General features: G+C 40.4%; 1 protein-coding gene across 1 annotated transcript in view; it reads left to right on the forward strand.

Annotated features, from left to right (window-relative positions):
- Positions 1–15,281, forward strand: part of LOC141981925 (macrophage mannose receptor 1-like) — a 63,546-nt gene extending 48,265 nt beyond the window's left edge. Inside the window, 9 exon segments of the mRNA XM_074943545.1 lie at positions 1,892–2,091; positions 3,519–3,609; positions 4,184–4,416; positions 5,890–6,055; positions 7,207–7,359; positions 9,247–9,363; positions 12,053–12,214; positions 13,050–13,091; positions 14,705–15,281. Of these exon segments, the coding sequence (XP_074799646.1) occupies positions 1,892–2,091; positions 3,519–3,609; positions 4,184–4,416; positions 5,890–6,055; positions 7,207–7,359; positions 9,247–9,363; positions 12,053–12,214; positions 13,050–13,091; positions 14,705–14,928 (1,388 nt within the window). The 3' untranslated portion in view covers positions 14,929–15,281.
- Positions 15,282–26,919: the final 11,638 nt, after the last annotated feature.

Below are 26,919 nucleotides of genomic sequence, written 5' to 3' on the forward strand. Positions count from 1 at the left end.
CCTCCGGCCGGTTTTGTTCAATATCTTCATTAATGATCTGGAGGATAGTGTGGATTGCACCCTCAGCAAGTTTGCAGATGACACTAAACTGGGAGGAGTGGTAGATACGCTGGAGGGTAGGGATAGGATCCAGAGGGACCTAGACAAATTAGAAGACTGGGCCAAAAGAAATCTGATGAGGTTCAACAAGGACAAGTGCAGAGTCCTGCACTTAGGATGCAAGAATCTCACGCACCGCTACAGACTAGGGACCGAATGGCTCGGCAGCAGTTCTGCAGAAAAGGACCTAGGGGTTACAGTGGACGAGAAGCTGGATATGAGTCAACAGTGTGCCGTTGTTGCCAAGAAGGCCAATGGCATTTTGGGATGTATAAGTAGGGGCATTGCCAGCAGATCGAGGGACGTGATTGTTCCCCTCTATTCGACATTGGTGAGGCCTCATCTGGAGTACTGTGTCCAGTTGTGGGCCCCACACTACAAGAAGGATGTGGAAAAATTGGAAAACGTCCAGCGGAGGGCAACAAAAATGATTAGGGGACTGGAACACATGACTTATGAGGAGAGGCTGAGGGAACTGGGATTGTTTAGTCTGCGGAAGAGAAGAATGAGGGGGGATTTGATAGCTGCTTTCAACTACCTGAAAGGGGGTTCCAAAGAGGATGGATCTAGACTGTTCTCAGTGGTAGCAGATGATAGAATGAGGAGTAATGGTCTCAAGTTGCAGTGGGGGAGGTTTAGGTTGGATATTAGGAAAAACTTTTCGCTAGGAGAGTGGTGAAACACTGGAATGCGTTACCTAGGGAGGTGGTGGAATCTCCTTCCTTAGAAGTTTTTAAGGTCAGGATTGACAAAGCCCTGGCTGGGATGATTTAGTTGGGGATTGGTCCTGCTTTGAGCAGGGGGTTGGGCTAGATGACTTCCTGAGGTCCCTTCCAACCCCGATATTTTATGATTCTATGATCACAATGGCTGCATCAATTTCTACTTCCAACTGGAACCTCCCAAGGGCCCCAAAATTTGACTAGCTACTCAGGTCAAAAAGGGGCAGCAGTCTGAAAACATTTGGTGAATAGTAACAAATTATGCAGAAATTGGGATAGGTTTGTGAAAGATTCTGTTAACTGTAAAAAAGGGCATACATTCGTTATGAAAATTATTCAATATGAATTATTAGACCAGCTCTTCTAATAATGCTGCATTACTCATAAAAGGTCATCAGGTCTATTTGCAGTGCTGTTGCACAACAACCTCAAACAAAAAAACCCAAAGGCATTGTGCACCTTATTCCTTCCATTGGCAATATGAACCGTGAGGAATTTTTTTGGGGGGGGGCATATTTCAGCATACTCAAAACCTTTCTTTTCGCATTGGTTTTTAAAATTAAAAGGTCTTGTTTCTTATAAGTTAATGTTTGAGTAGCGTATATTCCTTATGATTTCACCACCAAACACTATATTTAAGCCATAAAATGTGATATTTAGGGTCGGTGTACACTAGAAGTGCTGTATTGGCACAGCTGCACGGATGCAGCTGTGCCACTGTAGAGTGTCCGGTGAAGATGCTCTATGCTGATAGGAAAGTGGCTCTGCTGTCGGCATAATTACTAAGCTATGTCAGTGGGAGAGTGTCTCCCACCAACATAACACAGGCATGGACAGCGCTTAGGTCGCTGTAACTTGCATCCCTCAGAGGGGTGTCATTTTCACACCCCTGAATGATGCAAGTTAGATTGACTTAGGTGATAGTGTAGACCTGCCCTTACTTTCAAGCAGGTGGGATTTTGCAGAGAAATGTTTTTACCATGACCTCAGTTGTGGACATGTGTTCATTTTTTCTGTCTGGAGAAAATCATGTCGAGGTTCCCTTATTTAAAATGTTTGCTTCCTTTCAGCCTTCCTCTTCTACCATTTAAAGGAAATCATGACTGATACATGGATTGGATTGAATGATATAAATAGTGAGTTATCATTTCTTTGGACGGAAGGAAGTGGTGTCTCCTATAAAAACTGGGCCAACGGTGCACCTACGTACAGACGCACATACTCTTATTTTTATTATGATGGTGGTAGTGATGATGATGACTATCAGGAGGTAAACCAATCATCATTAAATAGCCATGAATGGCTGTGCAACCGTAATTGAGCCATCTTGTGAATGTGCATTATGCTTCAGTTTTTAATTACATGATCATGTACTATTTTTCCCACAGGGCTAGTTTTTTAAGAGGATGACAAAAGGCACATCCTTAGTACAAAGGCTTTTCCCTAGCCAAATTTCAAATCCCTGCTCCAAAGCATTGAGGCATTAGAACTCCTCAAAGTAAAGGCCACCAGATTTTATTTTAACATCTAGCATCAGTCTCAGAAACAACTGATCTGTTCATGGCTGAAACATTCCAGAAAAATTCAGCCTGAGGCAGACAACCAATATGGAAAATTTCATCCTGAATGATTAAATTCTGGCAAAGGCAAAAAGCAACTGAAAATAGGGTCTTGTAATGGGAAGCATCAATCAAACTTAACTATTGGCAAGGCTGCCAGCTATGTCTGAAATATGATAATAGCTACACAGCCTGGGTGTACAGTAAGTGATTTTTTTAAACACTTCAAGTGCAGTTGTACCCATCTAACACATGTACAGACTAATGTTTTTAGTATGTAATTTTACTAAAATAAGTTTCAGTCTTTTCTTCTTTCCCGAAAATCCATTTTAATGATTTTCTGTATGATCAAAAGTTGGACCTAGATAGACATACAATAGATATTCTAGTCCATCACCCTTATCCGTACAGGAGTCTTTCCTATTACAGCTGATAAGAATTATGCTTTACAAATAACATTTGTTACAAATTTAGCCCCTTTTCTGGTGAGTAAAATAATCTGTGAACTCATCATATTAATATTTTTATTTGTAAGTACTCGCTGTCTACAACTTCTGGCACTAGACAGCCCAGAAGTTGTGAAAAGGAAATGAGTCCATAGCCATTCTCTTTCCTCCACAATAGCTAAGAAAGGAGTGGGGCAGTCTTAGAAGGAAGTTTGATGAATGCTGAATGTTCTGATGAGGTTTAGTAGTATCTTCAGTCTGTGTCCATGCTAGCAAGCTCCCATTGGGTGACACCCTTCCATTAGGAGTGGAGAAGAACAGCTGAAGCAACCAAAGATAAATGAACTGCCACCCTCTGTCCTCCCAAACACTGATCGCAGTGTCACCTAGTGGTGAGGAGCCAACATTGCTTCCAAAATAATCCAGAGCAACAGAAGCTTCCATACTCTAGGGAACGTGTCTGCGATTATGAACACCCAGGAGGAGTTTGTAAAAGCTTGGCAAGGTTCCAATCAAAATGAGATTTTTAGGAGCTATATGAATACTGATATTACAGTAATGAGACTTCAAATGTTGGAGGACTGAAACACTTGTAATATGCATGTCTGTAGAACCTGAGGGAGGAGGAGGAGAACTTGTCTCCTGATGATTATTTTTTCTTCTGAATTTATGTACTCCTTTTTTCCCCACAGAAAGACTGTGTCATTATGACAAAGGAAGAAGGAACATGGAAAGATGAAGACTGTGAAAATGACAAAAGCTATATATGCCAAATGAATTTAAGTGAGTTCTATTTCACCAGCTTTCTAAATTTAAAAAATCATTGAAAACTGATGATGGCTTTTTAGTTTTGCTTGAGGATTAAATTCTGGGTTTCCACATAAACCCTATTACCTATTGGAAGGCATTCTGACCCTCTGAGGCCTCCAAAATTCCTTCTTCTCAAGTGGTGCAGTTCTGCATCCGCCTTAATGCAAAGTTGCACCTTAAAAGTGCAAGCTTCCCACAGTACTTTCTGAATATTGGGGAGAAATTATTATTTTAATTTTTTAATTTGTTCTTCAGAAAATAAGGGTTATATCAAAAAATGAATGATGATAGAACTGAATATATTGAAACAGATTCCACAGCAAATTCCACAGCTGGGTCAATTTAACTTTCTAGTGTGGTCCAGGCCTATATTTTCCGTATTCACAAACTCTTCATAATTTTTCATTAATTTAAACTGAAGAATTTTCACTTATTGTTAGTGCTACACCACTTAATTTGTGCAACAATGTAGATATTAAACGTTAGTGGTACAAAGTAAATCCATGCACCTGATTTTTGGTTATTTATTTATTTAAAATTATTACAGACCCTAAATTACTTCATTCCCCAACAACAGTTCCAGCCTCTGGCTTTATCCATTATGGTGACAGTAGCTATGCAGTCATCCGTTCCAAAATGAAATGGGAAGAGGCAAGAAAAAATTGCAAGGAGAGATCTTCAGAACTTGCTAGTATTTTAGATATCCACAGCCATTCATTCCTATGGTTACAGATGTTAAAGTATGGAGAGCCTGTATGGATTGGTCTTAACAGCAATGTGGTAAGTGTTGGATATTATTGTACTATTACATACAAAAATAAGCTCTCATGTTTTATATATAAATATTGGTTGCTTTCATTGTAATGGTGCTGTAAGAGCTATATTCTCAATTCACCAGAAGCATGCATGGACTTCTAGCATTCCTGTTAAGAGTTCCTCAAAGACCACATAAAGCACATGGGATGGATACGAGGATCCACAGAAAAATCCCTAATGGGAAACAGTAGATGGAGAGCTATAAAAACTGTCTAGGGAACTCAGTGTTAAGATCAGGAACCATGGAGACAGGGTGTTGAGTGCCAAATAATTTTTACCCCAAAAATTACTTAAAATCATAATCTAAAGAAATGATGATTAGGCCGGCTGGATTATCAATAATTGCTTCTCTTGATAGCAATCTGGGAAGTGATCCCACATTTACTCACCTAAAGTTCTAACCATGCTTTAGAGGACACCATTATGATGGGATAACATGATTTTGGCAATTAATTGATCTTTAAATGTTCATGGTAAATAGGCCCAATGGCCTGTGATGGGATGTTAGATGGGGTGGGATCTGAGTTACTACAGAAAATTCTTTCCTGGGTATCTGGCTGGTGAATCTTGCCCATATGCTCAGGGTTTAGCTGATCACCATATTTGGGGTCGGGAAGGAATTTTCCTCCAGGGCAGATTGGAAGAGGCCCTGGAGGTTTTTCGCCTTCCTCTGTAGCATGGGGCATGGGTCACTTGCTGGAGGATTCTCTGCTCCTTGAAGTCTTTAAACCACGATTTGAGGACTTCAATGGCTCAGACATAGGTGAGAGGTTTTTCGCAGGAATGGGTGGGTGAAATTCTGTGGCCTGCGTTGTGCAGGAGGTCAGACTAGATAATCATAATGGTCCCTTCTGACCTTAATATCTATGAATCACTTCAACAAGCAAAATAATAATGAATAATTTAAGAAGATAACACCGAATGTAAATAGGCAATAAAATAAACTATGCTTAGAATAAGTTATGCTTGGAAGAGCTTCCCAATTAATTTTTAGTTTGTGCCGCCCTTCTCAGCTTTATAAATCCCCAGAAAAATAATCTGTCCATGTAAATGTCCATCTATAAAGTCACAGCTCCAGCCTGTGATTATATTATCTTGTCACATCCTGCATTGTACCTACTTGTTCCTGTACATTGAAAACTCCTCAAGAAAGAGACTCTGCTATTTGTTCAACTCAGTTCATATGTTGGACTGTGCAGTGCCAATTTACAGTGCTAAATAAATACTGTTAGCTTAAAAAAAATAAAGAAGTATCACTCTCCTCATGACCCATGTGTCAGGCATTCATTCACTATTTTGATATGTGAGGTATTAGACAATGACATAAATAGAGTGTTTCTGATGTAAAGCTCAAATAACTAATGCCAGTGCAATTAAAACTACATAATGGTGCCTTTGTACTGCCATTTATATTATCTTAATTTATATTGTTTTTAGACGGATGGCCATTATAAATGGGTTGATAACTGGATAATCAAATATACTAAATGGGCAACAAGGGAACCAAAAGTGAAAATAGCCTGTGTCTATCTAGACCTTGATGGAACCTGGAAGACAACATCTTGTAATGAAAGCTACTTCTCCATCTGTAAACAGTCAGATGGTAAGTAATTGAACTTAACAATTGAAAGAACACAAGACTTACTGTACTGGATCATGCCAGAGGTCTAACTAGTTTAGTATCCTATCTCTAGCAGTGACTGTCCCCAAAAACCTCAGAGGAAGGTGCTTCAAGAATTCCACATACCTGCCTTCAGAGTCTGGGATTCTACTAATGAGGTGGTACATGACTTTGAAGGCTTTGGCACTTTAAAGCCTCATTTGGTGTAAATGGGAATAACTCCATTGACTTCAGAGGCATTATGCTTATTTACTCCAGCTGAAGATTTGGCCCTCCATTCTTTTCCAGCCTTGAGATATTTTCCTCGTTATATGCAATTTTCATGGGTTGCATTGGTGGTTGTACATAAGGTAGATTGGCACTGGGCACTCGTCAGGACTATCCATCCAGTAACTAATTATGAAAGCTCCAGGGGGAGGTGTCCCAGCAGCAGTTGGAAATGGCCACTTGGGAGAGGTTCATGCCCACCTGTTGGGGTAATAATTCTAAGAGCTGGTATGCTCCAGGCCAGTGTCACAGCAGGGAGCCGAGGCTCAGGCGTGGGAATCCTGTGTGATGACACCTTTAAAAAGAAGTTTTCAGGGCATGTAATTTTCCCTCACAGCACTCTTTAGGCTACACAATATATTCTCTTCCTGATGTGGGTTACAGAATAAATGGCATTGGTTTACAGTAGCTTTTGAGTTAATGCATCAGGCCATAAATCTGCTTTGATCTGAATATGCAACTCTCACTGATGAGCCCAGCGATGTCAATAGGAGTTGTACACATGCCAAGAGCTATATGTAGCATATGGCATTCTGATAACCAGTGGTGGGTCCCATATAAGTGTCTAAACTTAATGTGACTAAATAAAAAGTACAACTGACAATACAGCATGCAACTGCAACACCAATACTTCACCAGTTGAAGGTAGTCTCATATAAAGTGATACTGGAAATTCCAGATGGATATCAATATTTAGCTGTGACTATGGGGGTTGAGGGGAGGAGAGGACAGTATTTTCCTAGCATCATTCTGAGTTAGTAATAGCTACTTGTAGCATGGTATATGTTTTCTGAGTAATTTTTAAGACTAATTTTGGGGTTATTCATAAAAAAGCACTGATTTCAAACCACATGATTTCTTCACAGTTGTGGCCCCTCCTGATCCTCCACAGCTGCCTGGAAATTGCCCTGAATCAGAGGAACTCAGATCTTGGATTCCTTTCCATGGTCACTGCTACTACATTGAATCATCAGCTATGAAAAGCTGGGCCCAAGCTTCCCTGGAATGTATTCGATTAGGTGAGTGACTTTCATTGAGAGCAAAGATTTAATTAAGGACAAAGTGTTCATTTTACAAAGTTCCTTAGCTGCCAAAAACCTATTTATTAAAATGAGTTATTTAAAAAATATAGCATACTTCTCCCCACTTACGCCTTTTGTTTTGTTTTTGCTTTTCACTCAGCTGGGAAGATGAAACTAGACTGATATGTTTGACTTTCTCATTATAGTCATTTTCACTATCTGGATTTCACACATTTGCAAAATACTGTAATATTTGTGATCCCAACATATATTTATATTTAATTTTTTAAATAAAATTACAAAATAAAAAAGCACTTATCCTATGCTTTAGGAATGTTTGACAGCTACTAAACATATGGAGCCAGATTCATCAGTACACTCTGGCTCCTGTCCAGATTATTCAGATCATCTGTTGAATTAGTATACTTTCCAACATAGACTTTAAAGCCAGAAGGGACGATCGTGATCAGCTAGTCTGAGCTCCTGCACATTACAGGCCACAGAACCTTACCCACCCACTCCTGTAAAATACCCCTAACCTCTGGTTGAGTTACTGAAGTCCTCAAATCATGGTTTAAAGACTTCAAGTTACAGAGAATCAATTTACACTAGTTTAAACCTGCAAGTGACCCTTGACCCCTGTGCGGCAGAGGAAAGTGAAACCCCCACCCCCCAGGGTCTCTGCCAATCTGATCTGGGGGGAAATTCTTTCCCAACCCCAATACAGCCATCAGTTAGACTCTGAGCATGTGGGCAAGACCCAGCAGCCAGACACCTGGGAAAGAATTCTCTGTAGTAACTCAGAGCCCTCCCCACCTAGTGTCCCACCACCAGCCATTGGAGATATTTGCTGCTAGCAGTTGCAGATCTGCTACATGCCTTTGTAGGCAGTCTCATCATAACATCTCCTCCATAAACTGATCCTCAACATGAAATCCAGATCTTCAGATTTTAATATTTCCTTAAGATCATGCCGAGCTGCAAAAGCAAAGCAGGGACAGTAGGGAGAGAGAGTTGCACAATGGGGACAGTCCCCTTTCCCCTTTAATTAGGAACAATAGCTCCCCCAGTTGGTTCAGTTTTGCCCTTTCTCTCACAACTGAGGAGTCTTCCCCTTCATCTGCGTATGCTCCTCACCTGGCTGGCTCTCAGTGTCTGGGGCCAGCCAGCAGTGGAGCCAGTATCCTGGTAACCTAGTGAGCGCAGCTGGCCCTGAAGGAAGCTGTCTGACTAAGCCACCTGATTGGCTGCAGGAGTCAGCTAGCTAATACTTAAGTTCAGCAGCAGTCCAGTGTCTTCTCAATGTGCTCCAGACCTGCAGCTATGCTTGCCCATGCTCCAGCACCCCACTCTGTCCCCTGACTGTGACTCTTGTTACCCCTTTGGCTTTGGCTTCTGACAGTGACTCAGGTTAACTCTCTAGCTTCAACTTTGGCTTCAGACTCTTGTGTCCAGTTCTTGGTTACCTCTTCTAACTATAACTTTGGCTCAGGCTTTGGCTTCTGACTCCCAGCTCTGACCTGTGGCTTTGCTCCAGGACTGTGCCCCAGCTGCATTCAGCTCTATCTGTAGGCCAGACTGTTGATTCAGCCATCAGGCCAGACACCCACGACTTGGTCACTGACACTCAAGGCTGTGGGCTCCAGGAGGAGGGAGCATTAGCTGTTGCTGTGTTGAGAAACCTATTTGTGACTCAGCACATTCAACTGCCACAATTAGCTTCTCTCCCCGAGGAGGCAGAGGAATGGAGGAAGCAGCCAATCAGAAGGCATTGTGCAAAAGTCTCAAAGATAAAATTAACTGCTATTATAGTTGTGAAGGGGCAGGTTATTATATTAGTTACTCTCCTTGATTATGGTTATTTGTTTTGTTAATGCTTTCCAGATGCTGCTTTGGTTTCAGTAGAAGATTTGGCTGAATCCAACTTTCTGACACACAGGATACAGGCTCTTGAAAGCAAAATGCAAGGTTTTTGGACAGGAATGTACAGAAATGTGGATGGTAATTTTATTTTACTGTCAATATTTAAATTCATAAATATTTGTCAATAAATGAAATCTGAGGAATAATTTTATCCCTTGATGCACTGTTCTGCTGATGGTTTAAGTAGGACTGCCTATGTCTTTTAGTCTCTCATGTCAATGGGTTGACCCTAGGCATCCTCTACAGTGACATTGTCCTCAGAGGCCACCCAAGGTAGCAGATAACCTACCAGAAGTGATGTGTGAGGGAAGACCTACTAGATCACAGGTGTCTTCAGGTGAATCTGATTGCATTGTGAAGTCTTTCTGAAATCACACATCATTGCTATACAAGAGGAAAAGAAGAGATTTTTTTGTCTCAGATATAGACTCCATAAAATCTTGGTCAGCAAATTTGTTTTGAGTTGTGCATGGGCTGTTTAACTAAAGATATCTCTGTCTGGTTGCTGGTTCCAGTCCCTTCCATTAAGACAAATTTCTAGATAGTCTGAAAAGGAAATTGTTCATAATTGGGTTGATGTATCCACCTTTTTGGTAGAGCAGTATTTTGAGTGCAAGTGCAAGGCCTTCTCTGGTTGAGTTCCGATTAGTGTTGCTCACCAGTATACTGGAGGTGTTGGGAAAACTTCAGACTTCAAGGTGTGTGTTAGACTTCCTGGCTAGTGAAGGCCAGGAGGGAAGCACTGTATCCAATATTGATGGAGATTATCAGTGTTTCTATTAAGGAAAGTATGACATCAGATTTGAGGAAAGCCTACATATACTTTTCAGTTATTAAGTCATTGCTTGACTTTGGCAATTGTACCAGTCATTTAGAAGCTTCCAGCCTTTGCTGCTTGAGTAAGATGACTGAGAAAATGTCTGTATGCCTCAGAACTCCTTGATCCTTGTAAATCTAGTTATGGTCCTGGATTTGAACAAAACCCACAGTTGTTACACTGATCAATGTTCTCCACCTAGTGATGGTCAGTGATCAAGTGCTCATTGATATTAGTTCTGTCAGTTGCCTTCAATACTATTGATCATAAGGTGTTGACACTTCTGCAGCTGTATGCAGGGGTTCATGGGGTACCCTTGGAGTGGCTACATTATTTCTTGCCAGAGGGTAGTCTTGAAAATTGTCCATCAGCCGCAATGTCGATCTCACGTTGGGTGCTACAGGGTTTCTTTTTGTCACCATACTTGTTCGATGTGTTTGTTCGATGTGTACATAGGGCCTTCAGGGAGATTGAGGAGTCACGGTTTGCAATGTTTTAATAGTCTGATGGCACACTAATGTACATTGTGAATGGACCTCTGGACATGGTTAGGAAAGTAAATGATACCATAAGCATAGAAAAACTGATAGTAAAAAAGTAGCTATGAGTCAACATAATCTGATTTATCATTACATAGCAAATGAAAAATGAGATTCTACAAGGGATGCATTTAAACAGAAAAGTAGAATTGTTTTACTGTTATATAGTTTCTTATTATAATAACTCCAGCTGGGAACATACTATATCAGATGCTTCTTTATATTTTATCACCATTAGTTTTAATTCCTGCCATTGTCTCGCACCCTTTCATTTATACTATTTTGACAAGTCTGAATTCATAATGAAGTTAACATTGTTTCTAACTACATATTGCTGTTAATACTGTGTTTCTTTTATGTTACTTATTGCATTATGTATAGTTGAAAAACTATATAGAAATAAAATGCATAAAAGTTCTTTTCCATCTCAAATGTTGAAGTCTTTCAGCCTCTGGGATTCTTACATCTTCTGTTAATAGATGTTAGTTTGTAGCCACAGAAACATAATTAGCACATAAAACACTGGATTATGGTCTGATCTTTCCTGAAGCACAGTCCATCCAAATCAAGTTGTTGTAGTGTGGTGGGGTTTACAGATCCCACACTGAACCAGGCTAAGGAATAGAGCAAGGCTGGGCTAGGGATGCCCCACCCCTCAACAGGCACAGGGCATGTTCTTGGTGGAGGAATAATTTATAAGGTCACTTGTAGCCCAGGAAAAGCGGGGAAGGAGCTTCAGGTTGCACCAAGAAGAAAGGCTGAAGCCAAGAGTTGTGATAGGAGTAACTACAGCTCTGTTAAGGCGGCTGTAGCAACGGGGATCTGGATACCCTATCCCCCTCTTTGGGAGCTGAAAGCCCTAAATGAGACTGCTTTGATTAGAACATTAACAGACCAAGTGGAGTCTTCTAAAACAGCTACCACACCCCAAACTGAGGTGCCCTAATCTGTAGGAAGTGACCAAGGGAAAACGTAATGTGGGGCAGATCAATAACTCGTCCGGACACTTTGACAAACCCTCTAGGGGCCTGGGTTGGGACCAGGTGGAGTTAATGGACCCAGGTCCTCCTACCTTGCCCCTCTGTAGTGGCAGAATCCCAAGAGGAGCAATAGGAGCAGTCAGGAGGGACTCAGGTCCACCGTGCACAGCATGGCTTGGGCCCCCTCTGCGATGACATGGCAGGCAGAGACTCACTACATTGCCACCGCCTGAACACTAGGACAGTTGGTTATCAGACTGTCCTGGTACAAGTAGTTAAAACTATGTGATATGTCTTCATGCCACAAAGCAGGTGCTAGTTACTAGTAAATTGCTTGATTTTTTTAAGTCACTTGGTGAGCTAAGGAGTTACAATGGACCCATTCATTTTCTTGTAATCTGTTGTAATCAATATATTCTTTTTGACTTTAGACCAATGGTTGTGGCTAGACAACACCATAGTGGATTTTGTCAACTGGAATGTAAAAATGCCCACTGAGAGAGAGCACTGTGTTGAAATATCTGCACAATCTGGGTATTGGAATAATATTCTGTGCTCTTCCGAAAAAGGATTTGTTTGTAAAAAACCAAAGAGTAAGTGATATGATTAATATGATATACTAGGTTTATGATTTGTTATTAGTAATTATTATAATATTTATACTGTGAATATATGCTGTGTATTGTGCAGTATATGTATGTGTGGTATGACATGCATGTTTGTGTGTAACCCATATATATATATATATATATATATATATATAATATTTATTAGGGCTGTCAAGCGATTAAAAAAAGTAACTGTGATTAATCGCACAGTTAAACAATAATAGAATGCCATTTATTTAAATATTTTTGGATCTTTTCTACATTTTCAAATATATTGATTTCAATTACAACATGGAATACAAAGTGTACAGTGATCACTTTATATTTATTTTTGAGTACAAGTATTTGCACTGTAAAAAAACAAAAGAAATAGTATTTTTCAATTCATCTAATACAAGTACTGTAGTGCAATCTCTTTATCATGAAAGTTGAACTTAAAAATGTAGAATTATGTACCAAAAAACCTGCATTCAAAAATAGAACAATTTAAAATTTTAGAGCCTATAAGTCCACTCAGTCCTACAAGATATTTATGTGCCAGATGTGCTGAAGATTCATATGTCCTTTGATGCTACAACCACCATTCCAGGGGACATGCATCCAAGCTGATTATTAGAAAGAAAAGTGAACAATTTTTAACTCGTGCTGTGGTTCAGTTACATTAAATATAAAATTAAAACTGTTGTCACATATTTAGCATCTCTGTTAATTTCCTTTACCAAATGCATTGTAGAATATGAAACTAATTGTAGTCCTTTGTATTTTTCCCAGTATAGATTTTATAGATGTTGAATAAGTGTTTTATTTTTCTCTTTGAAAGTTCTTGAAGTTCAGACAACTGAGAAGCCTCCAGATAAGAAAGGTAAGACTATTTATAAGCAAAATAACAAGAAACCCAAAATACCACACGAACATAGGTGATTTTGAAAATCTCACCCCCTCAGTGATTTTGGAGCAGAAGTCCTATTGAAAGTCAGCAGAACATGTGCTCCTAAGTAATTTAGGAGCTTTTGAAAATCCCACCCCTGGGTATTAATGGTTGTAAATGTTCTGACATAAAATTACTGTAAAATGCATTTCCAAATAATTAACAGCTCTTATCTCATTCATTAAAAGTGTGACTTTGTTAAAATGATACCTTCTGATTCATGAGATCTGTGGGCCAAATCCTGAGGGCCTTATTCAGGGTCACATTTTGCCTGGCTCTTGGATAGGTGTGCTGGAGTGAAAGGGTGCAAGGAACTTCTCTGTCTTGAATGCCTCATGCAAAGGCCAGGGACAGTCACAGTCTTTACATGTAGGAGAGCTCAGGGAAATGTTTCCACTTATTTCCTCAGGATGCAGATTGTCCTGAAGGCAGCTGCAATGAGGCAGGGCTGCGGCACTGAACCTCATCTCACAGGGACTGAGTATAGTATGGACATCAGGAATTGGATCTATGTATTCAGGACAGAGCTGTTCAAATCATGAATAAGATGGATTATATTGTGATTAATTTGACATGTGGCCAGACTTCTCTCTGTTTGCTGTTCATGGAGTCCTGTTGTCCATGATTCACATGTATGTAGAAAACCACCAGGCATTTAGGAAAATATTCAGAAATCTCCACATTTCCATGAATTTTTGGACAAAAGAATCTTAGTTGAAAAATTTGTCCTGGAAAGATATTGTTCATTACTTGCTTTCTGATATTTGTTATTGGTTAGTGAATGTTCATCATATGTCCACCTGTTCAGAAAGTTTGTCACCCAACTGGGAACAGAAACAAATACCATATGACCTAAGTGACCAGTCATGGGGCACAAATAACACATAGTTACAGTGAACACATCATAGACAACCCATAGGCTAAAAACTGTTAATTCAAACTATTCAGATAATTTTAAGGAAAAAAACATAGATTCCCAGATCTCCAAATTTGCTCCTACACCACTTTATTTCCAGCCTACTGCACAATACTTAGCTGTGGGAAAGAAGGCCTGGCTACACACCAGCAATCCCTTGACGTTGCTCTAAGCTAAACTGGGCTCATATTGGCACAGAACTGGCTCCAGGTTCAGGATGGCAAGAACATCTCCATCATCAGATGAGCCCAGTACATCTTGGGTACAACTGAGAATCACACAGTCATAAAGTTTAAGGCCAAAAGGGACCAACAGATCATCTAGTCTGACCTCCTGCAAATCACAGGCCACTACAAAACTCCACCCAGTTACTCTGGCATTAAGACCAATAACCTGAATTAGACTAAATATTATGGCCCTCAGAAGACTGAACTATTGTGAGAAAGGCAGAGAGTGGGAGGGACCAAGGTGCACCAATGCCTGAGACCCTGCAATGGTAAGGAATTGATTAAATGAGAGAGACCCAGATGAACCTAACAAGCAAATCTGGTCCATTGTTGTCCATAGTCCAATGGCTTCCATCTGTTGTAATCACCGAGATCCCTAGCAATTGTTTTGTGTTCCTTTACAGGAGACGAAGAGGCTATTGCACCTGCTCACCTCACAACTTGGATATTAGTTATTCTTTCTACTCTTATTCTCGTTGGAGCTGGCCTTGCAGGCTGTTTCTTCTACAAGAAAAAGAGACAAAACCAACTACAAAGAGATGATCAAGGTGCAGAGGCACTGTTAAAATGCAGTGATGCTGTTTCAAGAACTACTGATACAAAGCATTCTGTGCCAAGTATTGAGTAGAGTGAACAGGTTACCCTGTAGTGTAATAACATTTGTGCCTGATTTTGGTAAAATTAGCCAACTAGAATACAAGAAATCTTATATCAAAGCTTATTTCTCTTGTTTAAATAGAGGCCTGTTTGTTTAGCACTGTCTGTATTTTTATACATGTACTTAGCAGAAGCATTTACTCCTATTATAGGCTTGTAGCATTCAAGATCTTCTCATATAAAAGTAGGTTTTAGCGAAAGGAATGGGGAGAGCTATTCAAATGGGACAAATGGATATACTTAAAACAACTAAAATGGAGCAAACCAGTGTGAACAGATATTCAAAAAACTATGGTTTCTAGTCAGAACTGGATTGCCATGAGATATAATGAATGGTCAGTTTATGCAACTATTGTGTTTGTGGAAACTGCAAAGAAACCAACAAAAGATTTGTCTAATTCTGTTAAAATCCTGAAAATAATCCCGAAAACTTCACTCCAGCAGTTAGCTCTGTTTTATTGATGGGACTGTACTTTGCTTGAGTCTTAAAAAGAAACAGTGTTGTATATTATCACTTTTTAGATAAATTCTGAAGACATAAGTAGTCTGCTGTTTTTACTTTCTGTTATGTATAAAAAGTGAAACCTGTCAGAAATCTCACAAAAGGTTTTGTAGTCTGTGCTTGTAAATCTTGTAGCATATTAAATCATGTGAATTAAAATGTTCTCACCCAGTTATGAATGGGCTAAAGCAGAATGGAAATGTGTTTTCCTTCATTCACCTTGGTTCTATGAAATAGACAGAAACTGTCTTTTCGTGATGTAGTTTTAATCTTTAGAACTCTCTGTGCAACAGGTAATCTCTGCCCTTCACACTTCACAGATATTATCAGTCACTAATGAGGGCAAATTAGCTCAGCCTCCTAGCATGTCAGTAGACTTTTCAACAATAATTGATAAGTAGAGAATTCTTCTTGAAGTACCAAAGATATAGCAACACACTGTTGAGCCTTTTAGCCCTACTTTAGTGTGTTAGTGTCTGAACCAGTCTTCTCTAATAGCTCTGAAAACTGGATGGGGAAACACCTAGACCGAGGTATCAATTTGTTCTGTTTGGGAGAACAAAACCGCATTTAGGTCCAAATTGTGGCTGGCTCTTACCCAGATGTGTGGACAGAGAAGGGTGTAATTTCTGGTTCCCTCTTCACTACCTTTTTAATGCACACTGCGCCAAAGGGGGGTCAAAGAGGAAGCAAGGCCCTCCTCCCCTCCCTCTGCACTGGCCCACAGACTGGATCCAGCACAACGCAGACCTGTTAAGATTCCCAGATTAGCCAGAAGACCTCCAGTTTTGTGGATCCCTACCTCGGAGCCTGAGCAGCTGCGTCAGTCTCCTAATCGGGAGAGCTGCTGAGCTATGGGGAGGGATTGCAGGCTGTGTCTTCATAGTTTGAGACCCTGCCTTGATGGAATTATCCTCAGAGTCCACCAGGAAATTAACCATGGCGATCCCACACACAATACAGCCCTGAACCCACCTACTGCTCTTCCATAGTGACGTCAGAAGTTAGCTAACTTGAGCTGGCATGGCTCCTTTCGTGCTCATTTTAAGACAAGAAGAACAAATTCTGTTAATAACTTGTTGAAATTTTTTATTCAAAACTAAAACTGTTCTTGGTCTTTTATTTTAAGAGTGTTGTTGGTAAATTTATTTGAATTTTTTTCTGATATTTACAAAAATCCCCAAAATCCTAAATGATTTTTTCCCCTATTTTTTAGTTATTTTACCTTTGTCTCCCTTTTTTTCTCTCCCTCAATTTTCCCTTTTCCCATTTTGTTGCTGAAATGGTGGGGGAAGGGAGGAGGAGAAAGTGTGTGGGGGGCTGGTGGGGGGAAACCATTGTGACGAAGTGGGAATTTTCTGTAATATTTTTATGAAGCCTATATGTGCCTTAGTTTTCCCTGTATTTCACATTGCTACTTGGAGGGAGTGGGGGGGAAGGGAGCACTGTTCGCTCTCAGGGCAGGCTTAGGCCTGGCCTATACTAAAAAGTTAGGTCGATCCAGCTATATTGTTCATCAGTGTGAAAAATCCACACCTCTGAGTGGTGTGGTTAAACCAACCTAATCCCTGGTGTAGACAGCGCTAGGCTGACAGAAGAATTCTTCTGTTGATCTAGCTACTGCCTGTCAGGGAGGTGGATTAACAACAGGAGAACCCCTCCCATCAGCATAGGTAGTGTCTACACTGAAACGCTACATTATCACAGCTGTACCATTTTAGGTGTAGACAGACCCTAAGTTTTCAGTGTAAAGCAGCCCTCAGAGAGACATAAGCCTGAACAATGGGGTTCACAACAGCTTGGCTGGGGCTCTGGCTAACCACAATGGACTATGCTTTATCTTTCATTTCTCTATGCTAACCTAAAGATTTCCTATGCTGTGTTGCCCTGGACTAATAAACTCTACTGTTTTGACGATGCTGTTTGAGTGTTACTGCAAATGCTTGGTGAGGTGTGTGAATTCCAGAAGAGTATACGCATCTTTACCAGAAGTCTGTCTCAGTTGAACTCACTGACCAGAGCTCGCAGTGTGTGACAGGAGTGCTGAAGCCCCAAAGGCTGTCTGGTGTGGTCACGTGGCCTACCCTGTGCAGGAAGAGTGAGACCCTTTGGGTCTGGCACACTGGAGGGGATCCTCCTAGAGACTTTAAAAGCTGAGGGTCTTAGCACCGATTCTGTGGATCTGTGACAACCATAAATATATAAAAAAAAATTTCACCTCTCTTTTTCCTCCCTTCCAGAAAGATAACAGGGTAGCAAGCTGGGATGTAAAGCTACCCCGCACCAGTCTGCCACACACCAAGTGTCCATGTTGACCATGCTGTCATGCACTAGAAGCTCCCTAGTGTGCTTTCATCTACTTCTGTTTTGGGTGCAGGATAGATTTACTAACCAGTTGCCACCAATTAACTGTCTGTGTAGACAAGGCCTTAGATCAATGGCTGATCCTTAATATTTGAGCTTTAATGTATTTGCTTTTCTTAGCTCTCTTGAAACAGTTTTGTCAGTGTGTGTTGCTATAGGAAACAGATGTTCTTTTTCTTTAGTTCCGGCTTCTACTGTTTTTGTTGAGTTCTGCTTTTTTACAAAATTATTTAAAGGATGAAGAATTGTTTCCTTAGCTGTTAGCTGATGTTTCTTTCCTATCAACTAAACTTATATGTTTTCAGCCTTCTTAGAAATGCCCCACCCCGCCAAGTGATGCAAGTTTCACGCTGTCCACACTGGCGTTATGTCAGTGGGAGATGCTCTCCTGCAACATAGCTTCTGCTTCTTGCTGAGCTGAAGTAATTATACAGATGGGAGAGTGCTCTCCCATCGGCATAGCGTATCTTCACCAGACGTGCTGCACTTGCATAGCTGCACTGGTGCAGATGTGCCAATGTAGCGCTGTACTGTAGATTTGCCCTAAGCTTTCTCATAACAACACCTGTTAGTAACACTCTTCTATATCTAATTGGCTAGGAGGCTCCACCCCATCTTGGCAGATGATGACCTGCCCTTAGTTACACACATCTTTGTCATCTCCCATTTGGACTACCGCAATGTAATACAACTGGACATGAAGCCATCAGCTTTTAGGAAATTTCAGCTAGTACAAAACTAGACCTGATTGGGAATTTTCTATCTCAATTATTTTTCAACACAAAATGCAGTTTCCACAAAATCAAAATTTTAATTTTAATTTTTGATTTTGTTATTTTTCTATTTTTGTTCAGGAAAAGCAAAGCAAAATATTTAATTTCAGCTTGGTTGGACCTGAATTGAAATATTTTGGTTTGTTAAACTGTCTGAAATATTTTCTTTCAAGTCAGTTCAACATCAAACTTTATTTTATTTTTTCCCAGTGTGGTGGCACATTCCTTCATGGGACCTGTTGTTTGAATTCCTGATGCTCCCACTCTCTTCTATGGACTGGGCGACCTGGCCAGGCTACATTTCCCATGATGTGATGTACTTTCCCCCCTGATTGAATGGCATGGTTCATCATAGGAGTCACATGGCTGTAGGTGCATCATGGGAGATGTAGTCCAGCCAGGAAGCTCTGCCTAAAGAGGAGAATTAGGGCATCAGACAACTGAACTACAACTCCCATGAGGCAATGTGCCATCATCGCTCGATCCAGTTAAATGTTGAAATGACTCTCAATAAAATGTTTTGGGTAATTTCAATAATCCCAAATCAAACATTTTAATTTGGGAACACCAGAAGTTTTCATTTGGATCAAAAATGCCAAAGTGAAAATGTTTTGCCATTTCTGAACTGAAATTTTTCAGAACTTTTAAGAAATAAAGATGTTGAAAGATTGGTATTTTATTCTGGATGGAAATTCCAATTTTAACTCAACTACATTCAGAACTCTGCAGCGTGTCTCCTCAACAACAGGTGCTACCAAGAGCATGTCAAACCTGCCCTCCTCTCTTCACTGACTTCCTTTAGACTATCATGTCTAGTTCAAGGTTCTTATCTTCTAGATACTCAGTGGCCTGGGCCCCTGCATATTTGAAGATCACCTAAAGCTCCAGGATAAAGACCATAGTGGACAATTCCACTCCTCAGACAATGGAACTTCCTACAATAAGGGTTTAAAGCTCAGCTGGGCAGGAGACAGAGCTTTCTTGTCAGCCAGTCTGAGACTATGGAATGAACTCCCCGCCCAGGAACTAAGGACTGTCACAAACCTCTCCACCTTCTGCTCCAAGTGTAGAGTGTACTACTTTGACCTTCTCTAATATAAAATAATACACCCACTACCAAAACAAAACCCTACACACACAATTCTTCCCCTGGGGAGAGGATGAGAGAAAGAACTACATATGACAGTTATTTCATGTGCTATTGGAAGCTGCTCAGATACTACAATGAAGGGAGCAGTACAAGAATACATATAGAAAAGACTGGTCTTTGTTTAATGTTTGAGCTCATTCAAAACTGTCAGTTAAGCAAGGTGAGCAAATCCTTTAAAATTAGGGCAGGGGACTGGCATCCTTTTGGCATGGAGTCTCCTGCCCTCATAACAATTCCTTTTCCCAGTACACAGGAGCCAAACGTGGCTAGGCAGGTGGAGAGCTATGATCATGACATGACCAGTCAAGGAATTGTGCACATCCTGGTACTACAGGATGCTGCTGTGATGGTAGCAGATACAAAGCAATTTATTCAGATTGGAAGAGTTATTATTCTACTTTACAAGCAGTTTTAGGGAACTAGTTTCAAATGGTTTACATGGTTTCAAATGGGACTAACTAACATTAAAAAATGAGAAAAACATTACAAACCCCCTTCAGTTTTAAAACATCTTAAATGGTGAGACTCGGGGTTATACATATTTCTTGCAGGAACATTTTCAGGATGTCCATGACCCAAACTAGTCTTTACTTTAAATTACACATTGACTTTGTAGTCTATGTTCTTTTCTTTAGAAGACAAACTTTAATTTATACCATTGAATATTACTCAGAGTCTATGGTGTGTAGCAATGAGTAGAGATAGAAACATCAATAAGACCCTACAAAGCATATTCCTTTTCAGTGGTGTAGCCATTCAGCAGAATAGAAATGCCTTGTACACACTTGGAATATATATTTAAAAGTATCCCCACGTGTAATATACTTAGAATCACAAAATATTCTAATATTTGCTATGCTACAATATACTAAAATGATATTCTGACAATGTGTACACCAATGTAGTTGAGCAAAAATTCTCTTTTCATTAGGTATGTCTGGAGGATATTATAAATCTTTGTGATTGGAAGCTTTTGAGGGCAGGGACTGTCACTTCTGCGTATGTGTAAGTTCCTTGCACAATGGGGCTCAACCGGATTAAAGCCTCTAGGTATTGCCACAATGTAAATATTAAATAATAATTAATACCAAAGACAATGTATGATTTAAAAAAACAAAACAATCTTGTGGTTTTGGGGATGCTGTCATGCTGCAATTCCATGAGCCTCCATCTTAATAAATACAGAGGTACTGATTGAAGCCAAGAAAAAAAAGCATTTGTTCTCTCCAGGCAAAATTAACAACAGAAAATGAAAAATCTTGGACAAAACAGATATTCTAGAGAATGCTGGTGATATTGTTGAGAATTATATTTGCTTTGCTTTTTGTTTCTGTTAGCTATTTTTGTCATCATTTCAAAAGGCAAAATTCTACCAGCTTTGTTTGTCGTTAATTTCCTACTGTCTGTATATTGAGTGTCCACAGAATTTTCATATTCAGCAATTCATTCAATTCCTCTTTTTTATTTTGGTCTTGCAGACTTGCTTAAGGATCTGCCTTTCCCTTTGAGTTTTCTGCTCTGTAGCCAAATCAGGCAGGTTGAGTAATTCTTGTATTTAGGCATCTCCATTGTAATAATGGCAAAGATTGATGAGTTTTCCTGCTGTCACAGCTTCCCTTCAGATTCTGAATAAATACCGTATATTATTGCACTTGAGATGGTTATTTCACCTCACACTTCTTTTATAATTTCATGTCCCAATGTCTCTTAACTTCAGTGAAAAGAAAGAAACTGGTGCAGTTTGTCTAGATGGAGAAATTAACTAACATAGCTATGCCAGTATTATTATATAACACCCCAGATAGACACTGATTCTAGAAGAATAGTTCCTTTTTCTGATTTAGTTTAATCTGCTTTATACTGGAAATGCAATGTCAGTACATTGCACTGTGTAGACAAGACTGTAGTTTTATCTGACAAAAGTATTCTGCAACACAGTCCAGTCCTCATGCATCTACTACGGGATCAGGATTGGCCTGTACAGACTCACTCCTTCTACATCTACCATCAGCAAATGCAGTGGGAATATTCACCAGTTCAACAATATAACCTACAGAACTGTTGAATATTCTCACTGAAGGTATTTAGATAAATTGCATGACCTTTCTTGAAGAAGGCACTTGGAAGTGGTGTATGACAGTTGCCTAGTCCCTACACAGGAAAGCTATAAATTACCTTTGAAATGCACTGTTTCTGAGATACCTTTTGGCCAGATACCCAAACTGTGTATGCTGAGGCTGGCACACCTGACAATCCTAATTCAGCAATCTTTGTTTTCAGAATTAAAATTCCGCCTGTCCTGCAGGGTGATTTTAACTGAATAATGCTGTAAAGTTAATTCCTTACCTTGCAGACAGATGGAAATGTGAGCCGCTACCAATTTTACTGGAATACTGGAAGTGCTGTCTCGCTATCTGTCTGAGGTATACAGTTTAAATGTAAAAAGAAAAGGAGCACTTGTGGCATCTTAGAGACTAACCAATTTATTTGAGCATTTGCTCCTTTTCTTTTTGCGAATACAGACTAACACGGCTGCTACTCTGAAACCAGTTTAAATGTAGAAGCTGAGCTTTTATCTGTGTTCTGCTGCAGGCTTGACTCTGTTAGCTCCCTAATATCTTTTAGCGATTTCATTCAGGGATGGCAGCCTTATTTCTTACTCTGTGGTAGGACATTTTCCCACTCCAGTCAGCAATAACTTTGGCAAGCACCATTGCAGTACACAGACTAGCAGCATATGGGCCCAGATGCCTTTGGGACGCCAGTCACAGCTGTGCTCTCTGTGCTTTTGTTACTCCAGGGTCGAGATATCAGCTAAAATCATCACTGCCTGTGGAAAATGGTGCCAGTATTCAGTGCCATTGCCCTAGACTCATAATCAAGCAATTCCTGCCACATTTCTCTTACTCATGGTGAACCATATTCACCATGGTTGGAGTTGTGAGTGGTGCTGTGCACAAGTACTCCAAAGCAGAAGTGTCAATAAGGAGGTCTTGTTTAAAACTTTAGAGGAGCAAGGGAAGGGAGTTCTGAATCTTACCTTTAACTTTCAGTTGTGACTATACTGACAATGGTACCTCTGTGTGTTTTATCTTCAGCTGTTGCTGTTGAGGGGTTCCTCTTCCAAACCCGCAGAATGCCTGAGCCAGATGAGAAAGACGAGGATTCAGGATGACATGTTCAATAACATGCTGCAAGCAAGGAACCTGGAGGGTGAACGCTGCAGACAGGCAGGAGAAAGGCCCAGGAACTGGAGAGGGAGATGCACTAGGACATACTGGGACTTCTCTGGCAGTAAACACAGATGCTGCACACTCTTGGTGACATACAGGTTGAACACTTCCTGACTCGCCTCCTTTTGCTATCCATGGAGAACTCCATTACAGCACCTCCCTACAACCCCCACCCCCAGCATTCCCGATGGCATCAGGGACCGCATCTCTAACCCTACCACTCCACTCAGGGGGACATTAAGGACATTAAGGACAACCACAGCTCCAATAACCTGACCTGTGAAAGCCAGGCTTGCTGTACATGTAGGTAAAATGGACATGAATGTTCTTTCTCCTTGTTAAGTTCTGTTCAACTCATTTATTAAGTTTTTAATGTATTTGCTTTTAAAAATAGCACAGAATTTTCTTTTCACTGGTTTTGTTGCTGAATAAAACTCTATTTGGAAAATAATTCATTTTTATTCGTTCCTAACATATGCCGCAGAGTGCCTATTAGTTCTGAAAGCACCCACCTACTTGTTACTGTACAGTGTGACACAACTCACAGGATCAGTGACAAACACAGTGTAACAATTATAAATGTATAGCAAGCACTGCAACATTAATAGGTGCTTTGAAAGTGTTATCGTCGTAGATGTGCACCGAACAACACCCAATTCCTAACAGTGCCCAGAACAGCAGGGCCAGGTAGCGCACAGTACACCACATTGCATTACTGTGGCTTACTGTTAAAGTGCTCTTTCAAAGCCTCCCTGAGCTGTATAGCTCCATGTTGTGCTCTTCTAATAGCCCTTGTGTCTGGCTGTTTAAATTCAACAGACAGCTGCTCCACCTACAGCTGCTCCAACTCCGTCCTTCACCCCGGTGGCAACTTTTCCCAGTTTGCGTCACAGATATTATGCAGGACATACCAGGCAGCTATAATCATCAAGATCTTTTTTTCACTGAGATCCAATGTTTTGAGCAAACAATGGCATTGCCCCTTCAGTCTACCAAAAGTGCATTCAGCTGTCATTCTGCCCCTGCTGAGCCAGTAGTTAAATGTTTCCTTGGTGCTGTCAAGGTAGCTGGTGTACAGCTTCATGAGACGGGGGAACAAGGAGAAGTCAGGTTCCCCCAGGATCACTGCTAGCATTCCAGCATAGCCAAGGGTAATCTGTCAGTCTGGAAAAAAAGTTCCTGCTTGTAGTTTTCTACACAGTCTGTACTTTTAAAGATGCAAGCATCATGCACCTTCTCTGACCAGTCAACACTGATGTCAATCAAGCATTCCCAGTGCTTGCATAACCCTAGAAAAATAGCCCTTTCTGTTGATGTACTCTGTTACAAGGTGGGCTGGTGGCAAAATAGGGATATGAGTGCTGTTGTTGTTCCACCACAGTTCAGGAACCCCATTGCTGCAAATCCATCCACCATGTCCTGCACATTGCTGAGAGTCACAGTCCTGTGTAGCAGGAGACTATTAATGGGCCTGGAAACTTGCATGACAACGGCCCCCACAGTAGATTTCCCAACTCCAGAATGCTTTCCCTTTGACCAGTAGCAATCCAGCATTGCAAGTTTTCTCAGTGCAATCGCCATTCACTTCTCAACTGTCAGTGCAGCTCTCATTTTGGTGTCTCTGTGCTGGACAGCTGGGGTGAGCTCGGCACACATAGCCAGGAATGTGGCCTTGCACGTCCGACAGTTTTGCAACTTCTGCTTCTCATCCCAAGCCTGCATTATGATTCAATCCCATCAGTCACTGCTCATTTCTCAGACCGAGAAGCAGCACTCCGACCATCTACAGCTGCTCTGTGACTGCCACCAGCAACCTTTGATTGCTGTGGGACATAGCGAGAACCAATTCATCCTCCAAGAAATCATCACGTTCCCCACTGATTAAATATTTCTTATGGCTTTGCAAAAACCATCACGCATGCTGGGCTTGCAAAGCTTATGACAATAGTGTAGAGTTGTGCAGGCTCCATGCTTCTATCAGAGATGGAGGACAGCAAGGAGCACCACATGGGTTTGTGGGATTTTTAGAAAGGTGCAAAAATTATGGAGTATAGATAACATTATGGGATGGAGACAGCTGCAAGGTGGGAAGTTGACCCTTTGCTCCCAGTGAGCCCGCTTGACTAGTTTCTGCTTCACCAAGCATTGCCAAAATGTCCCCAAAAGCAGTGCACTGGATGGTGGTGATTTGCACCCTGGGACATCTACCCATGGTGCACTGCACTGTGCATCAACACCAGCACTTTTGGTGAGCACACATGGCACCGACTCAAGGATCCAAGTATGTACGTGCACAAGCAATACTAACTCTGGCGGCTTTAAGCCGACATAACTTGCATCAATCAACATTTGTAGTGTCAACATGGCTTTACATTTGGTTCACATATTTGAGGTTTTCTTCACAATAGCTGGAGACTCACTTTTTTAAAATTAAATCTGACAGTCTGGAGAACAAGATAGCAGCTTCAGAGAGGTGCTGGTTTAGCACATGGGTGTGTACTGGCTATTTCGGAGCCCTGGTGACATCATAATTAAAGTAGTTGCTATGGAAATTATGGTGCTGACACAGAGGTTATGACTTCTGGTGCATAATAAATAGCCAAAACACATGAACTGCTAAGGAACAAACATTGTGGACCCACTTCTCCACCACCTACTTTGTGTAGTCTTTACATCTGTGCAAAGTGGATTTAAAATGTTCCATTCGCTGATCCCAATGGTACTGTTTTACATTCACATTGTACAGGAATACATGACTAGCCGCAAAGAAGAGGAGACTCAGGGCCAATATTATATTATAATTCTACTATTATTTTTTCCCCTGGAAATTTCTTGTCATTTCTACCACCAAATATGCTTGACCAAATATTCTGATATTGTCAATATTTTTAAACAAAAGAAATTGTACTGATAATAATTAGCTCTGTCATCTAGCTAAAAATTTATCTACCAATAGCCTGTTCTTAAAATGATAATTATTATGTAAGTATGTCATAATGAAATGACAAGAGATCATTGTTAATGACACTCCAGATGATTAAGAAATAAAAACATAATGCACTGATAATTGGAGTAAGGCTATAAATCCAATAGCCTAACGAACTTGGTCAGTGTCCCAGGAGGAGAAATATCTGCCCTGGTCCCAAATATTGTTTTCAGTTTTATCCTGAGCATATTATGTAGGATTATTCAAACGATAACATAAACTGGAGCCTGAAAACAACCTTCTGAAAAACACAATTTACAACTGTGTCCATCAACTTAAAAATCACTCTTCTGTCTTAATTTTCTTCTCGTACTATAACAAATAATACTGAGTTTGTTGTAACTAATGCAATCCTGGGATGAATAAACAGGAATCTTGACTTGGAACAGAGGTGATTTTACCTTTGTATTTTGTGCAGGTGTGACTGCTGCAGGAATACTGTATCCAGTTCTGGTATCCACAATTCAGGAAAGATGTTAATAAATTGGAAAGGGTTCAGAAAAGATCCATGAGAATGATTAAAGGATTAGAAAACATGCTTTATAGTGATAGATTCAAGGAGCTCACTCTATTTAGCTTACCTAAGAGAAGGCTACGGGGTGACAGTCTATATGTATCTACATGGGGAACAAATATTTAATAATGAGCTCTTCAGCTAGCAGAGAAAGGTATAACACAATGCCATGGCTGGAAGTTGAAGCCAGACAGATTCAGATTGGAAATAAGGAGTAAATGTTTAATGGTGAGAATAATTAACCATTAGAACAACTTACCAAGTGTGATGGTAGATTCTCCATCACAGAAACTTTTAAAATCAGGATTGGCTGTTTTTCTACAAGCTCTGCTCTAGAAATTATTTTGGGGGAAGTTCTGTGGCCTGTGTTATACGGAGGTCAGGCTAAATGATCCAAATGTTCCCTTCTGGCCTTGGAATCTATTAACTTTTTTCAGTTT

This window comes from Natator depressus, chromosome 2 (genome assembly GCF_965152275.1).
Source record: "Natator depressus isolate rNatDep1 chromosome 2, rNatDep2.hap1, whole genome shotgun sequence".
NCBI classification, from domain to species: domain Eukaryota; kingdom Metazoa; phylum Chordata; order Testudines; family Cheloniidae; genus Natator; species Natator depressus.